A 21,894-nucleotide genomic window follows, 5' to 3' on the forward strand; every position below is an offset into this window, starting at 1 on the left:
AATTAAAGCTAAACAATGTTTCTGATTCTCACCCTGGAAAAAAATAAAGCAAAATAAAAGCACATAAATAATAATAATGAATAGTAAAAATAAAAATATACAACATGATGCCAAAAAAATCGCCTGCCTGTTGTGTTGAAGTTTCATGAATTATTAAAGTTCCTGCGCGATGGACTTAAATGTGAATAATGAAATGCGGGTTGTGAATCTTCCCAAACGCGGATAATTCTGGTTCAGGCTGAAGAAATGAAACAAATCCCGTTAATCTCCCGCAGTAACAGTGTTTTGGTTGGCGTTTGCGTTCGCCTCGTCCTCTGCTCGAAGTGCCAAGTGCGTCAAACAATGCGCAGAGTTCAATTGCAAACAGATGTCTACGCTTGAAGAAATCCGTCAAAAAATTCGTCAAAAACTCCTTTCTTTTTTCTGTGACCATCTACTCCAGGTATTTACAATCAAGATAATGTCTCCTGGATTTTCTCACGAGGAGCTGGGATAATTTAGATTTGCAGTGAAACATAAACAAAACAAAAATACAAGTCACTTTTTGAAACTTTTGTTTTGGTTTTTGCGAAGAAACTAACCAACAAACTCCACTCTGCCTTAAAGTACACAGACATACAAAAATATTCAAAGCTTAAAAGTCAAATCAGGGGTTTATTGTGCAAATGACCTCTGAGCTTTAAATCCATTACATAGATTAGTTTGGATTTGCACGGTATGGCAACAGTGACGTCCAAACTACTCGTGAGAAAAACGCACTTTTTTAACTTTTTAACATTCCCAGTGACCACTAAAGCCACCTGCGCGTTTGTGTATCTCTCATATCTTGAAGGTGAAGTTCATTCGACATTCAAACTTTAGCATGATGATGTCTGGAGAGGTTTTTCCCCCCGCGCGCAGATGGTGCAGCCTGCGAGCCTGCGTCAATGCAAAAGCAATTAGCGAGGAAGTGTATCCGGGGCAGGAGACGAGAAGAGGAGAAGAGGAGAAGAGGAGAAGACCACCACCACCGTCACTCGTCTCTCTCCCTTCCCCCGAACTTGAATTCGACCGTACAGACGCAAGAATTTGGCTTTGAGGGCCGAGCTACCAAAGCAAAGCGCGCAGGCTGTTCAAGTGAGGCAAAGGAGAACGAGAAATCTTTCAAAAACATTCAGAGTTTTGGTGTTTGGATTGTACAGGAAAGCTTAACAGTCACACCAATGAAGAATAGAGTTTAACAGAAGGATGAATAAACAAATGAAAGTCTTACCTCAGTCCACGCACGTAGTTTGAGCCTCTGACTTGGACTTCACGTAGGTGGCTATTCGCTTGTATCACGCATGGTCAGTTTTGTGGTGTCTGTCTGGCCCTGAGGGAAGAAGAGCAAGTAGGCGAAGGGGGGAACCGAAGGGCCCATAACAGAATACTATGGCGGCTATAAAACCAGGCAGTCTGCGCTTCAAGGACTGCCTTTGGTGTTTTTTTCCTCCGCTGTGTGCTCAATTACAGCCCAAAAACGCACAACTCTAGAATTCGTGTGGAAAGAGCCGCGTAGAGGCGGGGCGAGCGCGCGCTGAAAGAGACTTGTTGTTAGTGTCCTTCATCCAAATAAAACCGAGGGAAAGTCGGGGCAGGGGGTTTTGATACACAACAGTTGGTGTGATATTTTTGAGCTAGGGTTTCAAGCGTGATGTGGCCGCGGGGCTGGACTGGACTGGACTGTGGTGTGGTGTAGGCTGCCGGCGGCTGGTGCGCGCATGGGAGAGAGCTGCTCTGGCCGAGTGTGGGGGCCCATACTTCCAGAGGAGCTTAATCCCGGCTCAGCTCGCCCTCATTCACAGCACATTAGAGTCAAGTTGCAGCGTCTGGGCGCACCGAGCTCCGCGGTGGCCCACTAAACGCAGAGCCGGGGAATTTGCGCGGTGACATGTTTATCAAACCGAATAACTCAAGCCCCATGCGCCTCCAAACACGCCATATAACATCTATTAGCTCTGCAGACAGTATATTTGCAAACCACGACACTGAAACATGACCATAGTTGTATTTATAATTTAATGTGTAAATAAAAACCCAGGATGTTCGTTCATACACTGCGCAACATTATCTGCGTTCTGGCCGTATTATGCGCCATTACGCATACAGCCATAAGCGAAAGGGAAATGAGAATAGGACACTCAATTTTACCACCAAACACGTGCCAAATGTTACAATAGTGACTGCAAAGTTATTGTATTTTGCATCAAAGTCTATTTGAGAAAAATATTTGCTTTCAGAGCTGATGAAAATCCGTGCGTAAAAGTGTTACGGTTGCAAACGCTACTGCGCGCCTTTTAAAATCAGTTATTGGGTCTATTAAATGTTAATATGAAGGAAAACAGACCAGAGAAGCAAACAGTGATAAAAAATACAATTTTATTATTTCAAAGCAAAACATTTGAGTTTTTAAAGAGGCTGTGAGTGATGGGGCTGTCTTATAGATTAGCGCTAATAAGCCATTAGTTCTTTTATTTACGCAGATGTATTTACAGACTTGTCGTGCGGACTCTGATCCACATTGTGTCCTCACAGTTCAGTTTAGGTCATCTCTGGCTCTATCTGGTCTCACTCTGATGCGGAGCCATTGTGGCTGCAGTTGAAACATAAGCCGCTACTTTGAACATGACCCTGATAACCAAATGCCCAGCAGAGCCAAACGCCGCGCTGTAAAGCACCAAATGATGATGACTCAGAGGCTTCTAAAAGCAGACGCAGATAAACGAGCCTCTTCCTCCTTCAGCAAAGCGCGCGACCATGTGACCCGCGCTTTTGTCCAGAAAGGCCATCGCTGTTATTACCCTTATCACCCAAAGAGCAGCTCTATTCACCAGTGAGCCATTCAAGGAAACACCCACAGGAGCCTCGAACTAAACTTACTCAACTACTACTACTACTACTACTACTACTACTACTACTACTACTACTACTACTACTACCACTACTACTACATTTTAAACTTATTTTCCAAAACAATAAATAAAAGTATATAAAAAATAAAACAACACGTGTGAGTGAGCATAAATTAAAATAATAGTTTTAAACTGATAAAAACATGCCCCAAAAGAGCGCGCGATCAGAATCCAACTCATTAACATATTTTAATAGAAAAAAACAACAACTTGGCTTTTGTTTTTGATTAGTTCTGTTTTCCACGTCACGTCTAGGAACTTTAATGAGCAGCACTTTCTGCAGCATAATGGAAGATTTTCACTTTTCTCATTAATTTTTTAAGCGCATTTAAATTCTCTTTTCAAACACGCGTGTTTCCATTTCCAAACGCGACACGAGCGTCCAGGGGCCACATTTATATAAGAGTTACGCAAAAGGAGTAAGTTAATGTTATATTTTAGTACTGACTCTTCGTAATAATCATAATTTAAACCGCCTGTTGATGAAAGCTGCAGCCTCGTTAGTTTCTGTGTAATCTTAGGTAGTTTTTTTTTCCAGATGAGAGTTAAATATGGACTAAAGCAACGCAAAAACCTGAAGAGCAAATAGAGTTTTGCAACACTTTATTTACATTTTGGCTCCAGCTCTGATTTCTGCGACAGTCTCTCATTCTGCTCCAGTTGTCTGCCTCCCCTTCTGCTTTCACGTCTTCACTCGTTCATTTTCACAGTGATAAAGCACCAATGTCAAATCACGAGCACTACACCTAACCACACTTACGCACGCACACACACACACACACACACACTTACACACACGCAGAGACTCACGCGCGCGCATACACACACACGCAGTATGAAAATCTGTCAATTTCTGCCGCCGCGGTCACGTGATCCCCGCCTCGCCTCCGTGGAGTGGATGGAGATGGCCCTCCACGTCAGCTTACGTCTACCAAATTTCTGCTCAGCGAGACCTGCTTCAAAGGAGCGAGAGGCACGGCGCGTTCAGAGCCATGTTCAGGGCGGCTCTAGACCAACCAGAGCCGAGTTTAGAGGCACTGTAACCGGAAGGCTCCTGCCAACCCGTGTCTAACCAGTGCATGTACGCGTGATGATGGATTTTGACGAAAGAGTCCCCGTCGGTTCGAACATGTATCTGCCCAGTTGCACTTATTATGTTTCGGCAGCGGGGGCTGACTTCTCCGCGCTGCCCTCGTTTTTGTCCCAGAGCCCTTCCACACGCCCGGTCACGTACTCGTACTCGTCCAATCTGCCGCAGGTCCAGCCGGTTCGGGAGGTGACGTTCAGGGACTACGCTGCTATTGACGCGTCCAGTAAATGGCCACACAGCCGGGCGAACCTGCCTCAGTGTTACCCCAGCGCGGAGGAGGTGGTTCACCGGGACTGCCTCTCCGCCCAGTCCGCTGTTGTGAGCGACGTGTTCGGGAAAAACAGTCCACTCACCGCGGCGTACCACCATCACCACCAGCACCACCAGAGCTCGTCCAATTTCTACGGCAACGTGGGGCGGAATGGCGTCCTGCCGCAAGCCTTCGATCAGTTTTACGAGACGGCGTACGACAACACCGCCTCCAACAACAATAGCAACAACAGCAGCGGCACCACCACGGCGAACTTCTCAGGGGACAAAGGCAAGAGCAGCGCGGCGGCGGACAGCGAGGACACCGCCGCGTCCGAGCACAAGGAGCCGCGGGGGGACACCAGCAGCCCCGAGCTCTCCTCTGGCAACAATGAGGAGAAGTCCAGCGGCAGCAGCGGCAGCAGTACGTATTAAAGTCAGCGCCTCGGTTATAAGAGAAACTTTGCAATCTCGCGCGTCGCTGTTAAAAATTTTATATGCTGTTTTATAAGCATATAAGGTTTATAGAGGGCCCGTGTAACCCCCCACTCCAGCTCCAGCAGTCTTACCCCCAACTAAACTTTGTTATTAAGCGCAGGATCACGTGTTTGCAGTTGAAATTGGCCGTGAAATAGATCAGAGCTCGTCATTTCACTTTTAACTCAATCTGACAGTTTTGTCTTATAGCGTCTTGTACAATGTCCATTCAGAGCTTTATTAAGGCGCTAGTTTCACGGCTTCTTAGTGTTAAAGCAGCAGTTACATGTAATGAGGCTGCTGCAGTTTGGTCCCTATTATGGCAAAGCGAGTTCTGTGCGCGTTTTACTGTGCGTAAAAGTCACTTTTAATATAAACCGGCCCAGTCTCGGCTTCTCAATATTTAAACCTTCACCTGCGTTTAGGAACAACGAAAAGGCACGTCGTTATATTTGAGAATTACGTGTAGTTGTGTAGCTGTGCAGTTGAGTATTTGTATTTTGTTGTCTAAAAAAAGTAGTGTGAACATCTATAATCTTTTATACAACGCGTAAATGCTTTAATCCTCGTGATTCTCCAAAGTATTCCCTCATAATCCATGTGTTGCTTTACTGTAGGTGTAACTTTCAGTGTCAATATTTCAGAGTGGAAACGCTGCTGAAGTGGGCCTAGAGTTACACACCACTTCTACGTGTGTGTTTGGTTTCAAATCTAATCTTAAAGTCAATTGGGAGTATCAGTGGTGCTCTGTGATGGCCTTCTATGGGCTCTTTGTTTACAGGGACGCGCTCATAACACAAGTTTAAGTCAAAGAAATGATTTGGATAAAGTAAATTGTTTGGAAATAGTAATGTACTCATCAATATTCAAAACAGTCTGTAGTTAAATTCAAATTCGACGCTTTTTATTTGTTTACACGTGTTATTGTTTGCGCATTCGTGTTACGTGTTCATATCAAATCATAAATAGTATTTCTAACATTGCTACTTTAAAAATACGTTGTTTTATAGATTTATGTGTTTTTTATATTTATAATCAAATGTAATAAACAAATAATCCAAGTTTATTCACAATGAGCGAGTGGTAAATTCCTGTAAATGTAAAATTGGCGTAAAACTGCAATGTTTACGCGTAAAACCAAATCCACAAAAGTGAAATTGTCCAAATCTCACCTTGTTGCTTTGAACAGAAGGTCATAGCTCAGGTGCACGCGCACTGTGTACATACAATGGTGGATCAACTGCATGAATACACTTGGAGAGTAAAGATCAAATCCAGTGTTGTAATTGTTTTAAAAATAATTGAGACACTTTTTAGCATTTCATTTTTAACTTTTCGGTGTAAAATGTTAAGAGTGAATTATAGTTTTAATAATTTTGTGTAAATAAACAGGAAAAGTCAAAACAAAATCCCGTCTCTTGAAATTTGAAATCAGGAACTTTCTACATTTGTAGTTTGCTCAACATCAAAGGGTCAAATTCAAAGTGAACGATCACATGTCGGATCTGAACACGGCCCTAACCTTTCCAGTGTAATTTAATATCTCTGTATGTGACACAAAAGGGAAATGTGTTATTAATGCGCTCGGAAATCCGTCCATGCGTAATGCGCCTTTTACACTTCCACACCGTGTCAATCTTTTTATACCGCGGTCACGGCCCATTGGAGGAGCTTGTGTAGGTTTGCTCTGACTGTTCCTGTGTTACTGTTCCGCAGGTGGGCAGAGGACTCGCAAGAAGAGGTGCCCTTATTCCAAATACCAGATCCGAGAACTTGAACGCGAATTCTTCTTTAGCGTGTACATAAACAAGGAGAAACGCCTGCAACTGTCGCGGATGCTCAACCTCACCGACCGGCAAGTCAAGATCTGGTTTCAGAACCGGCGGATGAAGGAGAAAAAACTCAACAGGGACAGGCTACAGTATTACACATCCAACCCTTTGCTCTAATACCACCCGGGGAGCCTCTCTGTACATTGACTCAGCTTCAGACGGCTCACTGTACGGCCGTGCGTCACAGCGGCGCGCCGGGACGCAGCAGCAAACATATGGTTAATTTCAAGTTCGAGGACAGCTGGGATGGAACACTTCAAAACGGGACTGAGTGAACCGCATTGTGGACTTCACGATTCACTCTAAGGACGGGACTTTGGCGAGGACTTGCGGGCTTGGGCCTACATGTGAATACGCGCCTTTGCCGTGGACTCATTGACAAAGGTGTTTTTTTTTTTTTTTTGTAATCAAAGAAGAGGGAGAAATCACAACGCGCACGACGGCGACACGAATCAGCAAAGTGGTGTGACCAAAAGTCCAATCAGGCTCTGAGAATGTACCGTAGAACTCGGTGTGTTAGGCTATTTATTTTGTAACCACTCCTTTATTCTTGTTATTTCAAAAAAAACAAAAAAAACAAAACAAAAACAAAAACAAAAAAGCCAAGGCCAGTTCAAAAACAAGAAGACACGCGTAATAGAAGTGCGCTCTATCCAAGACTATCAGTGGAATATATTGGTGATAAAACAGGCCAGAACCAGGGGAATAAGCTCCGCAGTGTCACACACCCTCCATGCCCACACAGGTAACACGGCAGGACGGTATCAATATTACTCCGCGTAAGATCTATTTTCATGACTCTTTTGGTCCTTGGGAGGAGAGACGTTTCCATCTCCAAGGCTGGTCAGGGTCATGCGGCTTGGTTATGTCCAGATTATGATGTATCATATATTTACAAATAAAATCACACGAATAAATATGTATGAGTGCTTCTTGCCTGGATTCATTTTAATATTTTATTTAGAAATGTAAAAAAAAAAAAAAGAAAAGTGGCGTAAGCTTTGCGCGCTTTTACGCACGCGAAAATCACACATTTAAGGTTTTCTTTTTTCTGTTTTTATTTTCGCTTGTCTTTTTTCATTATTGTTGTTTAGTTTGTGTGTATTTAGTTGTGTGTAAAATCTCAGTACACCTATAGTTTAAATGTTTTCTAACATTTGGAGTAAAACATCCAAACTGCAGCTAAATGACTGCACCCAAAACACACATTTACTTTGCACAAACCACAAGCTGCAATTTAACCAAACAAACCCGTCACATGTTCTGCACTAGAAACGTGAAGCTGAACATTGAGGTGGAATCCTGATTTTAATAGATTTTTAGAAAGGTTTTATAGAGATAGAACATTTAAAAATAAATAAATAAATAGTACAAATAAAAATGAGGGCACCAGCATTGTGCGCTCGTCACGTACAATGGAAAAGTGTAACCTTGTCTGTGTCCTCAGTCCAAACAAACAAGTTCATTTAAAAGCACATTTAACTAAAAAGTATAATAATATAGGACTGGTCTGTTTTGATTTAAGGCAGGATTTAAAAGAAAAAAAAATCGCAAATAATGTGTTTTTGTGTTTTTATGACTCGCAGGACTCGGCATGTCGCACGCACATTCACACGGGAGACTGGTATGCTTGCATGCTTACTCATATATGATTGTGTTGAGAAGGTATGTGCTTCTTCTTTACGTCATATCTTTAGAACTTTTGATGTTTCTATCGGATCATTCCCTTCTTTATTGTCCCAGCTGGAGACTTCTCCACACAGACGGAGTAAACAAAGCCTCTATCACATTTTACCACCCAAACACAAGTTATTGTCAAATGTTGCACGCAGAATCAGAGAGTCACGATCCTCCAAATCTCCCAAATGTCACTGGCGTGGCGTTAGTGGAGCTGGTGTCCACTCTGAGCCTTTGCCATGGGGTCGCCATGTTGGCTGCTGTTCTGCTTGTGTTTATGGGGGCTAGCCACAGCGCATTGGCGTTCATCTATGACAGTCAAAAGGGTCATAAACACGGCAGAGAGGCTGAAGTTTATGGTTGCCTCTCTCTGGCCTTGCGTTGCGCATCCTTTACTGCGCGCAGGAATTCCGTCCCTAATTACGGGACATCCTCCCCGTCACCAAGGCAACTGGGCCATAAAAGCTGTCTGGAGAGTCTGGAGCATTTGTACAATTGGAGTGCAGTGCAATAAACCGTCTCAGACCCAAGGTTATTAACTAGGGTTTCCAAGGAGCAGCGACAGTGAGAGGACGTAGAGCCAAAGGCTCCTCTGTGCGTCCATTTCACACGCTTTTAGCTTCTCTGCTCCACACAGTTTGGTGACAAAAGCAGATGCAAGGCAAGGTTCGAGTTTCACCACGGGGCGGCGCTGTTGGGACCAATGTCAATGCCGTGGATTCGTCCGAGCCCACATGGATCAGGTAAATTAACCAACCTCTTCACCCTTTGCATCGCTCGTCTCTACAGCGCTGTCTGTCTGCATGCTGGACGCTCTACGTAACCTTACGCACACGTTTACTGTGGCGTTCCCCGGTCCCATGTCCCGTGTCGGTGAACTAGCCCTGAGTGGGGCCCTCATAGGGCAGCACATGTGCTCCGAGGCTGTGCTCTCTGCATGTGCTCCTCATTTTGCTGAGCCGGGGCTTTTTACTGGCTCAAGTACAGCCTGTTGGAGCGCGTACCTGGACATCTGCACGGAATCCAGGAGCTAAAGGGGAAAGGGAGAAGCCTCTCATGTCCGCGCTCGGCTCCTTCTCGTGACAGACAGCGGTGCATTAACGATTCCTGCTGGATCACGTGCTAATGCGGCTTTAAGCGTCTGCTCGGCTCTTTGTCTGCGCCCTGGTGTCTCCATTTTGACGCAGTATTATCCTCAGGAGCTACGTGCCAAGTGTATTAAACCCTGTCTCCACTTTGCTTCAGGGCGAGGGCTCGTGCGCACTGCCAATGCGCAACAAACTACAGCCCCCAAACATGCAGCGCCATTACTGCTCCCAGATCTGCTGTGGACAAATAATTCCTCTTCTGTAAATGAGAAAATCTTTGGCCAAATCGAGTTTAAAGTTGCAATTCAAGTTAAAACAGCCATAGCACGTGAAAACTATTATCAGTGTGAAATAAATCACAGAATACATCCTACATGTCAACAGTAAATACCAGAATCTTTTGTACTCATGTTAACAAATGTTTTATTTACTGCACCTTTAATTATAACAATTAAAGTGCTGCTCCCTAAATTGAAATAGTCACAAACTCCACACACAGACCGAGATCACGCACTGGATCCACAGGCCTCCTCCCTCACTTCAAATATCATTATTAACGCGAGCTCTTTCTCTGGGAAATTCCAAAAAAGCCGCTGTATTTTGGTCCAGGCACATTTAGGATGCAGAAAATGTCTCTTTTATTTGGAGTAAATAATCAGCACTAGATTCCACTCCTGCAAACACACTCACGGACTCTCCTCGTTGTATTTTGTCCTTAAATTGCAAACACAAAACAAAGCCTCTTTGCGCACGGCTCCAGCTCTTTGACAAAACAAGTATCTATCAGTATGTTGATTTTAGCTTCATTTATTGAACAAAACAGCACGCAAATCCCGAAATGGGCCAATCGCAACACCAGAAAAAGACAAAACATTCCCATAAAAGCTACTATTCTAAATATTTACAATGTCATGCTGCTATGTAAAATATTCCTGAACAGACTGATTGTATTAACTAATTAGAGTAATTTAAGCCACGTTTTCATCTTTAAAGGCAGTAAATATTGTATAACATAGCCAGAGCCATCTGATAATTCAACACAGCACGATAATGAAACACAGTGGACTTGTTTTTGTGTTGATCGTTGAAAACATTTGAAGTAAAACATTTGGAAATAAAAAGTGCACAGTGTTTTAAAATAGAGTTAAACTTGATTTTGCTTAGTCCTAGCATTGTTTTGGTGGTGTTGTGGCCTCGAGCATCATTAGCCTTCTCCGTGTGCGCCCCCGCGTGCTCCAGTGCTCGTCCTAAACGCGTTCTTTTCCTCTTTTGTCTCTCGTGAAAAATAAAGACTTCCGCTGGCTGTAATAAAACGCCGCATTATTGTTCATAACTGCACTCGGGACGAACATGAGCCGCGTCTAACGGCCTCTCCGGCCACTATTACACGGGCCTGATCAAAGCCAGTGGTCAGACTCGTCCGTGCGCGGGATATAACAAGCGGGCAGCGTGAAAATGAAGATTTAATAGCGTCAATTAATAACTGTAACGCGCAGATATCGATAGGCCGGTGCCAAAGCGCTTTGTGCTGCGCTCACATAATGAATTGACGTATTTAGTTTCCTCCCGGGCTCATGTGTCCCGTTGGCCACACTCAGGACACTTTGAAGCTCCATCTAACTGAATTTGGTCATGTTCTGGAATCCTGTTTAAATTGTAGGGATTTGGTAAAGAAGCGAACACACGTTTTTCGAGTTAGAATCCCTCTCTGTAAGTACATCTCGCCGCGTTCTCTTATTGTAAAGCGTTCATGTTCGCATAAATAACCTCTAAATGTACTTTTATTCATTTAATCCACGTGAAATATGTCGTTGGGAAGGCAAAGCGATTGACAAATGTCCACCAACGGCGCGTTTCAGCGTTTAACCCCACTGTACAAGCACGAGCTGTCAGTGGCGCGGCTAAAAGCTCAAAAAGGGGCGCAATTTATGCATTTCTGGCCAAATCTCCCCACTGCGGCACACGGAGTCACCCGGGAGCGCTTTGGCACGAGGGGACGAGAGGGTAGAGGGGGGTAGAGAGGGAGGGAGGACACCTGGGCCTGGTAATGGCAAAGCTGGCCCACATTAAGGTAGACGGAGCAGAGCGCACATGGCCAAGGACACAGGGCGCGCAGGAGAGGTTTATTGTGGAGCTTATTGCACCAAATTGGAGCGGCACAGGCTGGGCTGGGGAGGTTCGGGGACGGCCTGGACTTTGAGCTGCAGACGCCCGTTTGTTTGCGCCAGTGTACAGTCCCAAAGAGTCACAAGAGCGTGCGTAAAAGCGTACACTGTCTAAAAGCAACACTTGGTAGATTGTACTTTAGTTGTGTTCAAAGGGAGTTGGTTTTATGGAGGGTAATTGGACTGTTTGGGCTAAATTATTTTAAGGTTTAGTTCCGGGTTTATCACTGTACAAACATGTTTTGTACCTTTTAAAATCGAAGAGCGAAAGTCATTTGTGCTTTACTCGCTTTGGTCATGTTTACATTTTATTATTATTACAATTTTTACTGTTAATTGGTTTTAACTTTTTCTTTATTTATTTTTTTCATTTATGTAGGTGTTCTAGACTCCATTTCCTGTCCTAATTCTGGTTCAGTCCCTGGACTCACCCTCGGTCCCGTTTGTAAAGTGCGCCTTTACAAATGCTTCTGGTCTTAATTAAAGTTTATTAGCAAGGTCTTGTTTTACACATTTTAATACATCAATAAACCTTCCGTGATATTTTTAAAACATCTTGTAAAATTAGAAAAAAAAATCTCCATAATTCTTCAAATGCGTTTACATTTTCCAGGAATATTGTAAATATTAAAACAGAAGTAAAGATAAAAAGTTGTTTGTAATTTTTACTGCGTACAGAATACAGGTAATTCAATGACAATACGTGAATGTTTGTATTAATATAGTGCAATTAACATTAAATACTCAGTTATGGAGTAGTTTGTAGTGTAGGTGTAACAATAAACTTGTAATAAATAGTCATAGTCATTATAATAATTGGACTATTGTCACGTGGTCGTTGGATTTCTAACGCACTTTTACTTTTACGCATTTGGTGACACGCTTAAAGGACGCAGAGCTCGGTATTTTGGACACAGTCGCTGAGCCCCTGTCATAAACCGCACGATTGTACCAAGCCCAGGTAAATCCAGTCCATCAGGCCGGCTTTGGTCCTAACACCTCCGCGCTCTGATGGCTCTGGACGTGCCATTTACGCGCTTTGTGGCCCGTCATTTGCCAAAGGCGCATTGGGCTCCGGTTCAAACGCTTTATGACAGCCCTCAGCCCTGCTTTGTGACTTTATGTCTTTGTTGCAGCACAATCAGTTTAAACTTGGATTGTGCGCTCCGGGCCACAACAGGATGGTAATGAGGAAATTGGGCTATTCTCATTTTCACTTTTACGCACCGTATTTAGATGGTAATCTAATAATAAAACGCACATGCTTTTCATATAACGTGTCCTCCATTCTTTCTTGTTCCACTGCATTTTTCAAGTCACGTGAACACTGAATAAAACAAATGACTTAATTCGGTGACGTTGGTACGCACACCCCAAAAGCGCACCGTTCCAAATCTCCAAATGTGTACGTGCAACAGTGCCTGGTGCCATTGCGCACGGTGTGTATGGAAGAATTTCTCTGTTCTTGGCCTTTATATTTCTGTAATAGTTTGTTAAGTTATGAAGTGCATTTATTAAAGTCCAGACTACACACAAACATCATTTTGGGTCATATTATTTTATGTTCCGTCCAAATAATATGTTTTATTGGGATATTAATGGAAATTATTGCAGTCAGAGTAAAAAATAGCATTGAGAATTTGCAGCCAGGGGGATTTAAAAGTGGATTTGTGATTTGTAAGAGGCTTAAACCAGTCCCCCTCTCCCTGTGCTCCAGCAGCAGAGCGCCCTCTCACACTCAGGCCCTTTGGTTCTGACCCGGTAGAGGTGAGTGCATTGAAACATTCTGATTTCTGTGTTGTCTTCTTTTGCCCAGCTCCATGATGGATGTCTCTACGTAGGCTCAAAGTGGGCGGGACTTTGCACGGTACGGCCCTTCCATTGGCCCCGTGCAGCTCGCGGCCGCAGGGGGGGCTCCTCTGATCACATCCAGCATGTTTTGCACAAGAAATGTCAGCCAGAAAGGGCTACTTTCTGCCTTGGCCCAAACCCGCCACAATAATGTCGTGTTCGGAGAGCGCGGCGGGGAACGCGTTTCTGGTGGATTCTTTGATCAGTGGCCGCGCGGAATCCGCCGCGGCGCACTACAACGCGCCCCACAGCGGCGCGGCTGACGTGCCTTATGGACTCCAACACTATGGATACTTCCCAGGTACGGCCAAGAGGAGCGAACCGGGCCCAGGGGCGTACCTCTCCAGCGTGGACTTGTACATGGACGCGCAGAGGTCGTGTCGCGTGGACACAGACGCGGCGGCTCCCCCGTGCTCGTTCCCTCAGAACATTAAAGAAGAGAGCGGTTACTGTCTGTACGAGCAGCCCAAATGTCCCACAGCAGCCACGGCAGAAGACCTGACGTACTCCCGGCTCACGTCCTCCGCGTGCACACTCAGCGACACTTCTGGAGGCGGCAGGGGCTCGGTGCCAGTGCCGGGCTACTTCCGCTTGTCTCAGACGCACGCACACGCTCATAACTTTACAACAGCCCCCAACCGATCCCTTCCCAACCACACTATAGCCTGCATGCCGCCGCTCCTGCCGCGCCTTCCGCTCCTGCCGCTTCTACCGCTCATTTCCGTGCGCCCTCGAACTCCTCAGCTCCAAATTCGGCTGTGGAGGAGCAGCCCGCGGGCCCCGGCAGCGCGGAGCCTCACGGGAGCGAGGAGGCGCGTGGGTCCACGGATGGAGAAGACTCTTCAGCTGAGGACAACGAGGAGCAGGACAAAGACGCATCAGCAAAGACCAATAAAGGTATGACGTACACGTCAGGACGCACGGTGTGGGGTCAATGCAGCCAAAGCCAGTCTCCATGTTGGTTTTATTCACACTCAGGACCACAGAGATGGCACAGAGTGGCCCTACCTGCAGCCTCTGCCACTCTGGGTGATTTAGGGTGACTTAGATTGTCCTTACAGGATTAGTTTGTCCTTAAAACAATAGTTCAGTGGTGCCAAAGACACTTTAACCCTCCGCTCGTGGCACGTTCCTTTCAATATCGTGTGTTATGATTCATAAGTGGCATTGGAGTGGGCATGCCTCTTTGTTGTAGTGAGGTAGGTGTGGCCCTGCACCATGTTAGAAGCATGGCCAGGCCTCAGTGTCAGCGTGATAAAAACACACAATCACAGGACAGTGTCACTTTTTAAGAATAACTCACATATCATCAAATCAAAAAGATGAGACACACTTTCCAACACTGCTACGTTTGCATCTACATGTGTTTCATCTTTAAATAAATTATAATGTGGCATTACATGACTCAAAGATCTCCAAAATATCACGTTACAAGATACTTTTACACATTTTACTCGTTTTATGCGTTAGTGATACGTGCGCGTGGAGCAGAGTGAACCCACAGCAGCAGTTCAGTTCAGTTCTGTTCTGTTCTGTGACGTTGCGTCAGCTCTTGTAGTTTTGGTGAGATTTGGCAGATCCGGCCTCGCGCTGGAGTAACGGGTGCGCGTGGACATGGGCATGTGTTTGGGTATTCTTAGGTCATGGTAAAGTTCTCCCGCAGCTGCGTCACCGCTCTGTTGTGTCTGCTCATGTTTCAGACTCATGCTGCAATTCACACACAGGTTTCATCTCGTGTAATGCGCAGTGTGACCCTACACCGTCTCACATTTATATCAACAGCATAAATATATGACATGCGTGACCCGCGTGCATCTGCGCACTTATGTAGCTTTGACAGAACTCATTCAATCCATATTTTATTACATAGGTTAATTATGAGAAAAAATTATGTCATTACAAAAACTGATTTAACATTATAAACGTTTAATGCTCAATTAGATCAAACTCAGGAGAAAACACGAACACACTCCTCTAAATGATCATCTGAATTAACCTTGTAAAACATATGCAATATTATTATCACACAAACGCTTCAAAACTACAACTTTTTTGGCTCAAACATCTGAAAACATTTGGTAAATACAACACACGTCCTTTAATACATTTTGTTTACTTCAGAACAACCTTTAAGTCAAATTATACACCATAAATTCACGTGTTCACACACTCAACACACACTCACACACACCTCGACACACACACACATCAGAATAACAAAAAGGCGCCAGCTCAACGTAGGAGCACAAACAAAATTATTACAATTAAGGACAAATATTTACAATTGTACACAAAGAAACTGACAAATTTTCGCTGCGTTTTGAGCTTCCTACATTTGCACAAAAGGGGTTTCTTTAGGAAGACTCGCGCTGAAAAACACGAGAAACACCATCGTGCCTCATTCTCTGCTTTTCTATTTAATTATTCTTTACGCAAACAGTGCCACACGTCTTTTTGAGGTGAATAAAACGCGGATGCACGTCGCTGCAGCTCGTGTTTACGCGACAATCCTCCGTGCGCGTTCTGATACATGCGCCCGGACTATCCATTACTTTTGGCTAATCCTCCAAACCGAAGCGTAACCGACTTCCAAAATGTGAATCTGGCTGTTTTTCTTGGCTCGCGCGTAAAGCAGAGCAGTCATAGCGCCATTGTTTTCTAAATTATCCGCGTTTCCTCCGCTTTTATGACGCCGCAATAAAGGCGCTGTTGTGCCCCCAAACCGCCGATTGGAGACGTGATCGGAGCGCGCCTCAAATCTACTTCAGCCTCATATTTCATCAATCAACTTTGGGCAACATGGAGAGCGTTGGAAAGAGCATTACGCACATTTACGCACGGCACATACACACACAGATAGAGACACAGACACACACAGAAAGACATACACACACATAGAAACACACACACACACACACACAGACACACACACACACACACACACACTCTGGCTCTGTGACTTTTGCTATTTATAACAATTTATTTACAGCTACTTTCCATGAAGCAACAATTTTATACAAACTTACATTTACATATTTTAAGAAAGAAGAAATGTATAAATAATTAAACATGGTACAGAATTATTACAATTACTGTTTGATTGATTTATTTGTTTTTAATTCGAGTTTGTGCCAAGAGAGAAACAATAATCATATATACGACATACACGTTTTCAAAAAGGAGTGGAAAAAAGAAAAACTTATACGAACCTAAATCTGTTCATGACATAGTTTCAAAAATGATGAGGTTGCTTCTGTGCATTGATCACTGAACTTAACAAATATTTACAGTTACTGTGTGTGTAAAATCCCTCAATTGTCCAGGTAGAACCACGGAAAAAAGACAAATTAAATGTCAAATAAATAAACTTTTGTCCAGCTCTCAAATTGAATCAGCAATTAGTAACTTAACTAAGAAACCGTATTTTAATTCCTTAAAATAATCCATTATGTTGAGTATTTATTTGGCAACGGTGACTATTTATGCGTTTCTGCGACATTTTCGAGGCTATTTCTCATTCAAAATGTATAAGGTGTTGTTTTAAATAGTTAATCGCCATGGCAACGGCTAGGATTTCCTCATCGTTCTGAAACGCGTGGATATTTTAATGCGCGTTCGCCCTCGTTGCTGACAGTGTTTATGGCACATACACACCCTGACGAGAGTAGCAACTGTGTGTGTGTGTGTTTCTATGAGTGTGTGTGTGTGTGTGTTTCTGTGAGTGTGTGTTTCTGTAAGTGTGTGAGTGTGTTTCTGTGAGTGTGTGTGTGTGTGCGTTTATGACATTGTGGTGATTGAAATCTGCAGTCACGTGTACATCGTCGGGGCCAAATCGTGTCCTTGTGGGATTCCGCTTTTAAATGTTAAGTCATGTTTGTTGATTTAGGTTCGGTTTTTAGGTGAAAGTGTGAATTACGCTTAAAGTTCGGATCAGTGTGTTCGATATAACATTAGCTTGTGTGTGTGTGTGTGTGTGTGTGTGTGTGGTGTGTGTACGTGTGTGTTGTCTCCCACACAGGCGAGTCCAAAGGTGACAGCGCGGGGAACTGGCTGACTGCGAAGAGCGGCCGGAAGAAGCGCTGCCCCTACACCAAGCACCAGACCCTCGAGCTGGAGAAGGAATTCCTCTTCAACATGTACCTGACCCGAGAGCGCCGCCTAGAGATCAGCAAGAGCGTGCACCTGACGGACAGACAGGTCAAGATCTGGTTCCAAAACCGCCGCATGAAACTCAAGAAAATGACCCGAGAAAACCGCATCCGAGAGCTCACGTCCAACTACGGGTTTTCATAGACGTGTGATTTATAGGCGCGCGCACTGACTCATGCGTCTGAGCAGCAGCAGCAGAAGAAGAAGAAGAAGAAGAAGCAACAGCAGCAGCAGCAACAGCCCCCATCTTCCCCCCAAAAACACAACATGGCGCTGCGGAGACGCCGTGGAGAGCTCTTGTCTGGTTGTTTTCTAAAAGCTCCTATAATAAAATGTATAGGAGCGCGGGTGGTATACAATTTGTACTCTATATTGTCCCTTTTTGGAGAGATAATTATACTTTAAAATACCTATATCAATGGCTCTTAGATCTTATTCCCAATTACGCACAAATTTTAATTGGAATTGCATGATGTAAACCAAATTTCCTTTCAATCCAGCCCAAAAAACACTTGCGTTTTCATGTTATTGCCTATATTTCTAAACGTGGCAACAGGAGGAGATGTTTTTATGAATGTATATTTCTGTGTACATACAGCATTGTGTTTTGTGTAATGCCTAATAAATTATCAGCTCACATCACGACGCTTGGAAACAGTTTGTACAGAATCTTGTGTGGTGTCTGCGGCCGCTGGACCCACGCGCCTGTGCCCTGGTGTGAAGAGAAGGGCAATCGGAAATAATTAAGATATTAAGGCTTTTAAGGTGTAGCCTCTGCGTACCCGGAGCAGCATGGCCAGCCGGCTATTGTAGAGTTTTATGACTAGCTCGTATATGAGCCTTCTCCCTCTCCTGTGAGCTGCTTCAGTCGTGGGAGAGCCGTGCAGACGGAGAGCAGGCCTGCCTTAGCACCGAGCCTCCCCGCGCGCCGAGCTGGATATAACACATGTGCTCTAGAGTTTGGAGAACATAGGATTAAGAAACAACAAAGAAAAGGTAAGTTACACGTGACCACTGTGTTCCCACTTGTGTGTACGCACGTGTGTGTATTGTGTCACTACTCTGTGTGTATCTATGTGTGTACCTCGCTGTGATCATGTGCCAAAATGTTGTCCAGATAAGGTGCAATCATGTATTTGTTGGGGATTGTGGTGTGACCCGGATTTGACTGCCGTGTGGTTTAGGTAGTTTCATGTTGTTGGGGTCCTTTCTTTATCTCTGCAACATGAAGCTGTCTTAATTGCTCCAGTTACGCACAGCGAATGGAAAAAACGTGGATTTTTTAGAACGATACGAGATGAGATGAGATGATGTGGTCACAGGACAGAAGCACAGGTCCGCCGCTGCGCACACGGCCAGAGCACGTGCTTCTCCACTTAAACATAAATTTACTTACATTTCCGTCTAAATTTGTAACATGTGCTCGCCATGTGCCAAGCGTGGAGGGCGATCAAAGCGACGTGGGCATTAAAGGCGATTTCGAATGACATTTTCCGTGAGCCGTACAGTGACGCAGACGCGCCAGACAAGGCCTCGGTTACGACCACTGCAGCAGAGGGGAAGGGGAAGGTGAATGGGCCAACAGCGACCTCCGCGGGCAGTGAGACCGGATGCTTCCGCTGCGTGCTATAGTGCCTCAGACAAAAGGAGGGGAAGGGCTTTATGGCGATATTGAGACCCGCCAGACAGGCTGTTATCTGCCCAGGCAAAAGAAGTCAATAGCCCCCGCGGTAAACAGCTAAAACAGCGCCTGATTTAGGTTTACAGCCCTGAGAAGCTAAAGGCACAGTGCGTCCTTTTTCTCCAAGGTGTTTGTGGCGTCTGCGCGCACTTTCAGACGCAGAGATGTTTGATGTGTTCCAGCTAAAAGCGCAGATCTCAGCAGCGGAGTCCAGTTTATAGTAAATAGAGGTGTAGTCACAGTATCTGCACGTACCCAAGAGCAGAGCAGGAGATTCTGAGCGTCTCATAGTCCGCTGTGGCCTTGTGGGTGTTGGCCAAACCCTGGTTTTATTCCCCTGTAATAAATAAAGGACGCGGCGGAATGAGACGTGAGAATTCAAGGTGCTGCTTTGCCCCGAGGTTTAGAGGAAATGAGAGCCCATAAACAGAGCTGGACTAATCGATACAGGCTCGACTTTAGGTTTGGTCAAAGCTTACACTCTGCTGCACTCTGGGACAAAGTTTTATTTTGAAGAGTTGAGTCTAAAATCCGCAGTCAAATTTCACTTTCAAATTCAACCTTCGCTCAAAAATAATCATGTGTTTTTATATTTATACCATATGTTTTATATTTATATTGAATTTATTTTTATTTTTACGCACACACATCTTCACAGCACGAGGTTTTGTTCAGTAGAAACATCAAAAGTGAGCTCTCCACTATTTCAAAATACACACAAATTCATTCCAGTGTCCAGTTTCTCTGTTAATTCATTTTATTTTCCAACTTTTTATATTTTAAGACAAATAAAAACACTAAAAACACCTTGAAAAACTAATTTAGTACGTCTAATTTTCACATTTATTAAATTGTAAACACACTCTGGTTGTATTTGATATTTGGATATTTATATTTGACTCACACACTCCTTTTACTGTGAACTGGAAACACACAAACACAAAAATAACAGAAATAAAATGCGCCACAAACATATTTTACGCACGTATTTTTGTGAAGGGCTTCTGTCCACTTCCTTATTGGATGTGTATTTTAAAGCCGAGCCCAATAAAGATAATTGACACAACCCAAGTATCCGCAGACTCCAGACCCGTGTAATCATCCGCGCATTTGCCTAAATCTTTTTTTACTACTAATCTTAAGCGCTGTTATTCAAACCAAGTCTCTGAGGAAGGTGTTCACTGGTCGCAATGTTTCGTTTAAAATGCCCAAACCACAAGCAGCTCTGGGTCACTTGTTTGGCTGTTTACGCGTAAGCTTACACCGCGTGTGCGTAATGCGCGCGCGTACGGCGGGCTTCACAGCTCCACTGATAATGGCGCTGCAGATTAAGACTTTTAGGTGTAAACAAGTGGGAACGCACTCATACGTGATTAACACATTATGACATGCTGCGCAGCGGCACGAGGGACATTTCGTCAATAAACGTAATACTTGTGTATTTGTTGGCACGGTTTACATTACGCGTTTGATATACGCGATAATTGAAGGATATACGACTGCATCCACTTTTATTAAACGTGCATTTACGCGCGTTTATCAACACCCAGCACCTTCCAGAGGTTTGCATTGTTTTCTCCTTTCAAGGATCCTTTTTATTTTTTATGTTTGTTTGAAAGAAGCGTAATGTTATAGTATTACTGTAATATATTATAATATTATGTCAGAGTATTACTATATTATATTACAATATTATATCATCGTATTACTATGATATTAGTATTATTGTTACTATAATATCAGAGTAATATTGTTTCTTGTCACAGAGTGTTGTGTTTTTTAGGTTTAACTATACAGTAACTATACACTTTTGTTTTCCCCAATGAAAACATCAGGTCAGATACAAACTGTTTTCTATTAAATTACTGACAATCATTAAAATGATTTTATTTCATAATTACAGATGACATTAGTTAATTCTATCCAAACAGAGGTTGTCTTTGATTAGATATCTGGAATATTTTGCTAAAAGGCTTTTGTGAAACATCCTTTGGCCTGTGCGTAAAGCTCAGGCTGAGCTGACGTGGAGCGTAATTCACTCTTGATATAAAATTCCTTGTGCTGTAATCAGACACAGGCTGCTCCCTCTCACTGCTCACGGAACGTTTTGCTGCGTAATCTTCAGTCTTGTTGAACAGGAGATGTAAAGGACAAACTTTAAATTTGTGAATGTTTGTAAAATATAAAATGAAGAGAATTTGTCTTTTGGACGTATAGTTCGTGTTTCTGTTGCACGCGCTACATGCTCTGACTTTCTAACCTTTCCTCGAGCACTGCCTCCCGTGCGCGCGGCAATAGTAGGGTGCTTACGTGTCCTATAAAATAGCTCGTAAAATGGGCTTTCCCCCAAAACATACTGTATCGTTTGTTGTAACCAATCCGAGTTTCTAGCGACGGACCGTGGCTCAGATTCTCCGGAATATTCTTCTTTCACATTGGTCATCTCAAATACACACGGGATGATTATTGTGCGCTTTAAAGTGGAGCTTGTTATAGGATAAGGCTGAGTATTTAATGACCAAGAGGGATTGATTTATCCTTTATTGTTCAGCCTTTATGATCACGTGTGCGCGCTGCCCAATGGCACGGCAGTATGGCTCCCCATTACTGCCCCGCTGTAGTTGTGTGAGGGGCCAAGTTGCTACTTGATTTCTCCACATTGTTATTTTGTGAGGCTGGCTTTACTGCTGTATGTGTGTGTCGTG

General features: G+C 43.9%; 2 protein-coding genes across 3 annotated transcripts; both read left to right on the forward strand.

Moving 5' to 3' along the window:
• The first annotated feature begins 4,020 nt into the window (after nt 1-4,020).
• On the forward strand, nt 4,021-7,510 carry LOC110160391 (homeobox protein Hox-A11a-like). Of its 2 annotated transcripts, none has more exons than XM_055157400.1 (2): nt 4,021-4,693; nt 6,463-7,510. In XM_055157400.1, the coding sequence occupies exons 1-2, from the start codon at nt 4,021-4,023 to the stop codon at nt 6,693-6,695; spliced, it is 906 nt and encodes a 301-aa protein (XP_055013375.1). In that variant the 3' UTR covers nt 6,696-7,510. The 2 variants fall into 2 exon arrangements, with proteins under 2 accessions (XP_055013375.1, XP_055013376.1); XM_055157401.1 differs by having other exon boundaries at nt 4,021-4,684.
• A 5,948-nt stretch (nt 7,511-13,458) lies between these two features.
• LOC110160389 (homeobox protein Hox-A10-like) lies at nt 13,459-18,136 on the forward strand. The gene is given in 3 exon segments (XM_020925028.2): nt 13,459-13,975; nt 13,978-14,256; nt 17,378-18,136. Coding segments are annotated over 3 exon segments (1,071 nt in total). The 3' UTR covers nt 17,653-18,136.
• The last annotated feature ends 3,758 nt before the right edge of the window (nt 18,137-21,894 follow it).

This window comes from Boleophthalmus pectinirostris, unplaced genomic scaffold (genome assembly GCF_026225935.1).
Source record: "Boleophthalmus pectinirostris isolate CB_2022bp ecotype Guang Dong unplaced genomic scaffold, ASM2622593v1 HiC_scaffold_21, whole genome shotgun sequence".
Taxonomy (NCBI): domain Eukaryota; kingdom Metazoa; phylum Chordata; class Actinopteri; order Gobiiformes; family Gobiidae; genus Boleophthalmus; species Boleophthalmus pectinirostris.

Excerpts from the sequence above, each read along its gene's own strand:
- LOC110160391 (XM_055157400.1), top strand. The coding sequence starts at position 4,021 with ATGATGGATTTTGACGAAAGAGTCCCCGTCGGTTCGAACATGTATCTG. Across the intron at positions 4,694-6,462 it reads CAGCGGCAGCAGCGGCAGCA|GTGGGCAGAGGACTCGCAAG; the intron begins GTACGTATTAAA and ends ACTGTTCCGCAG.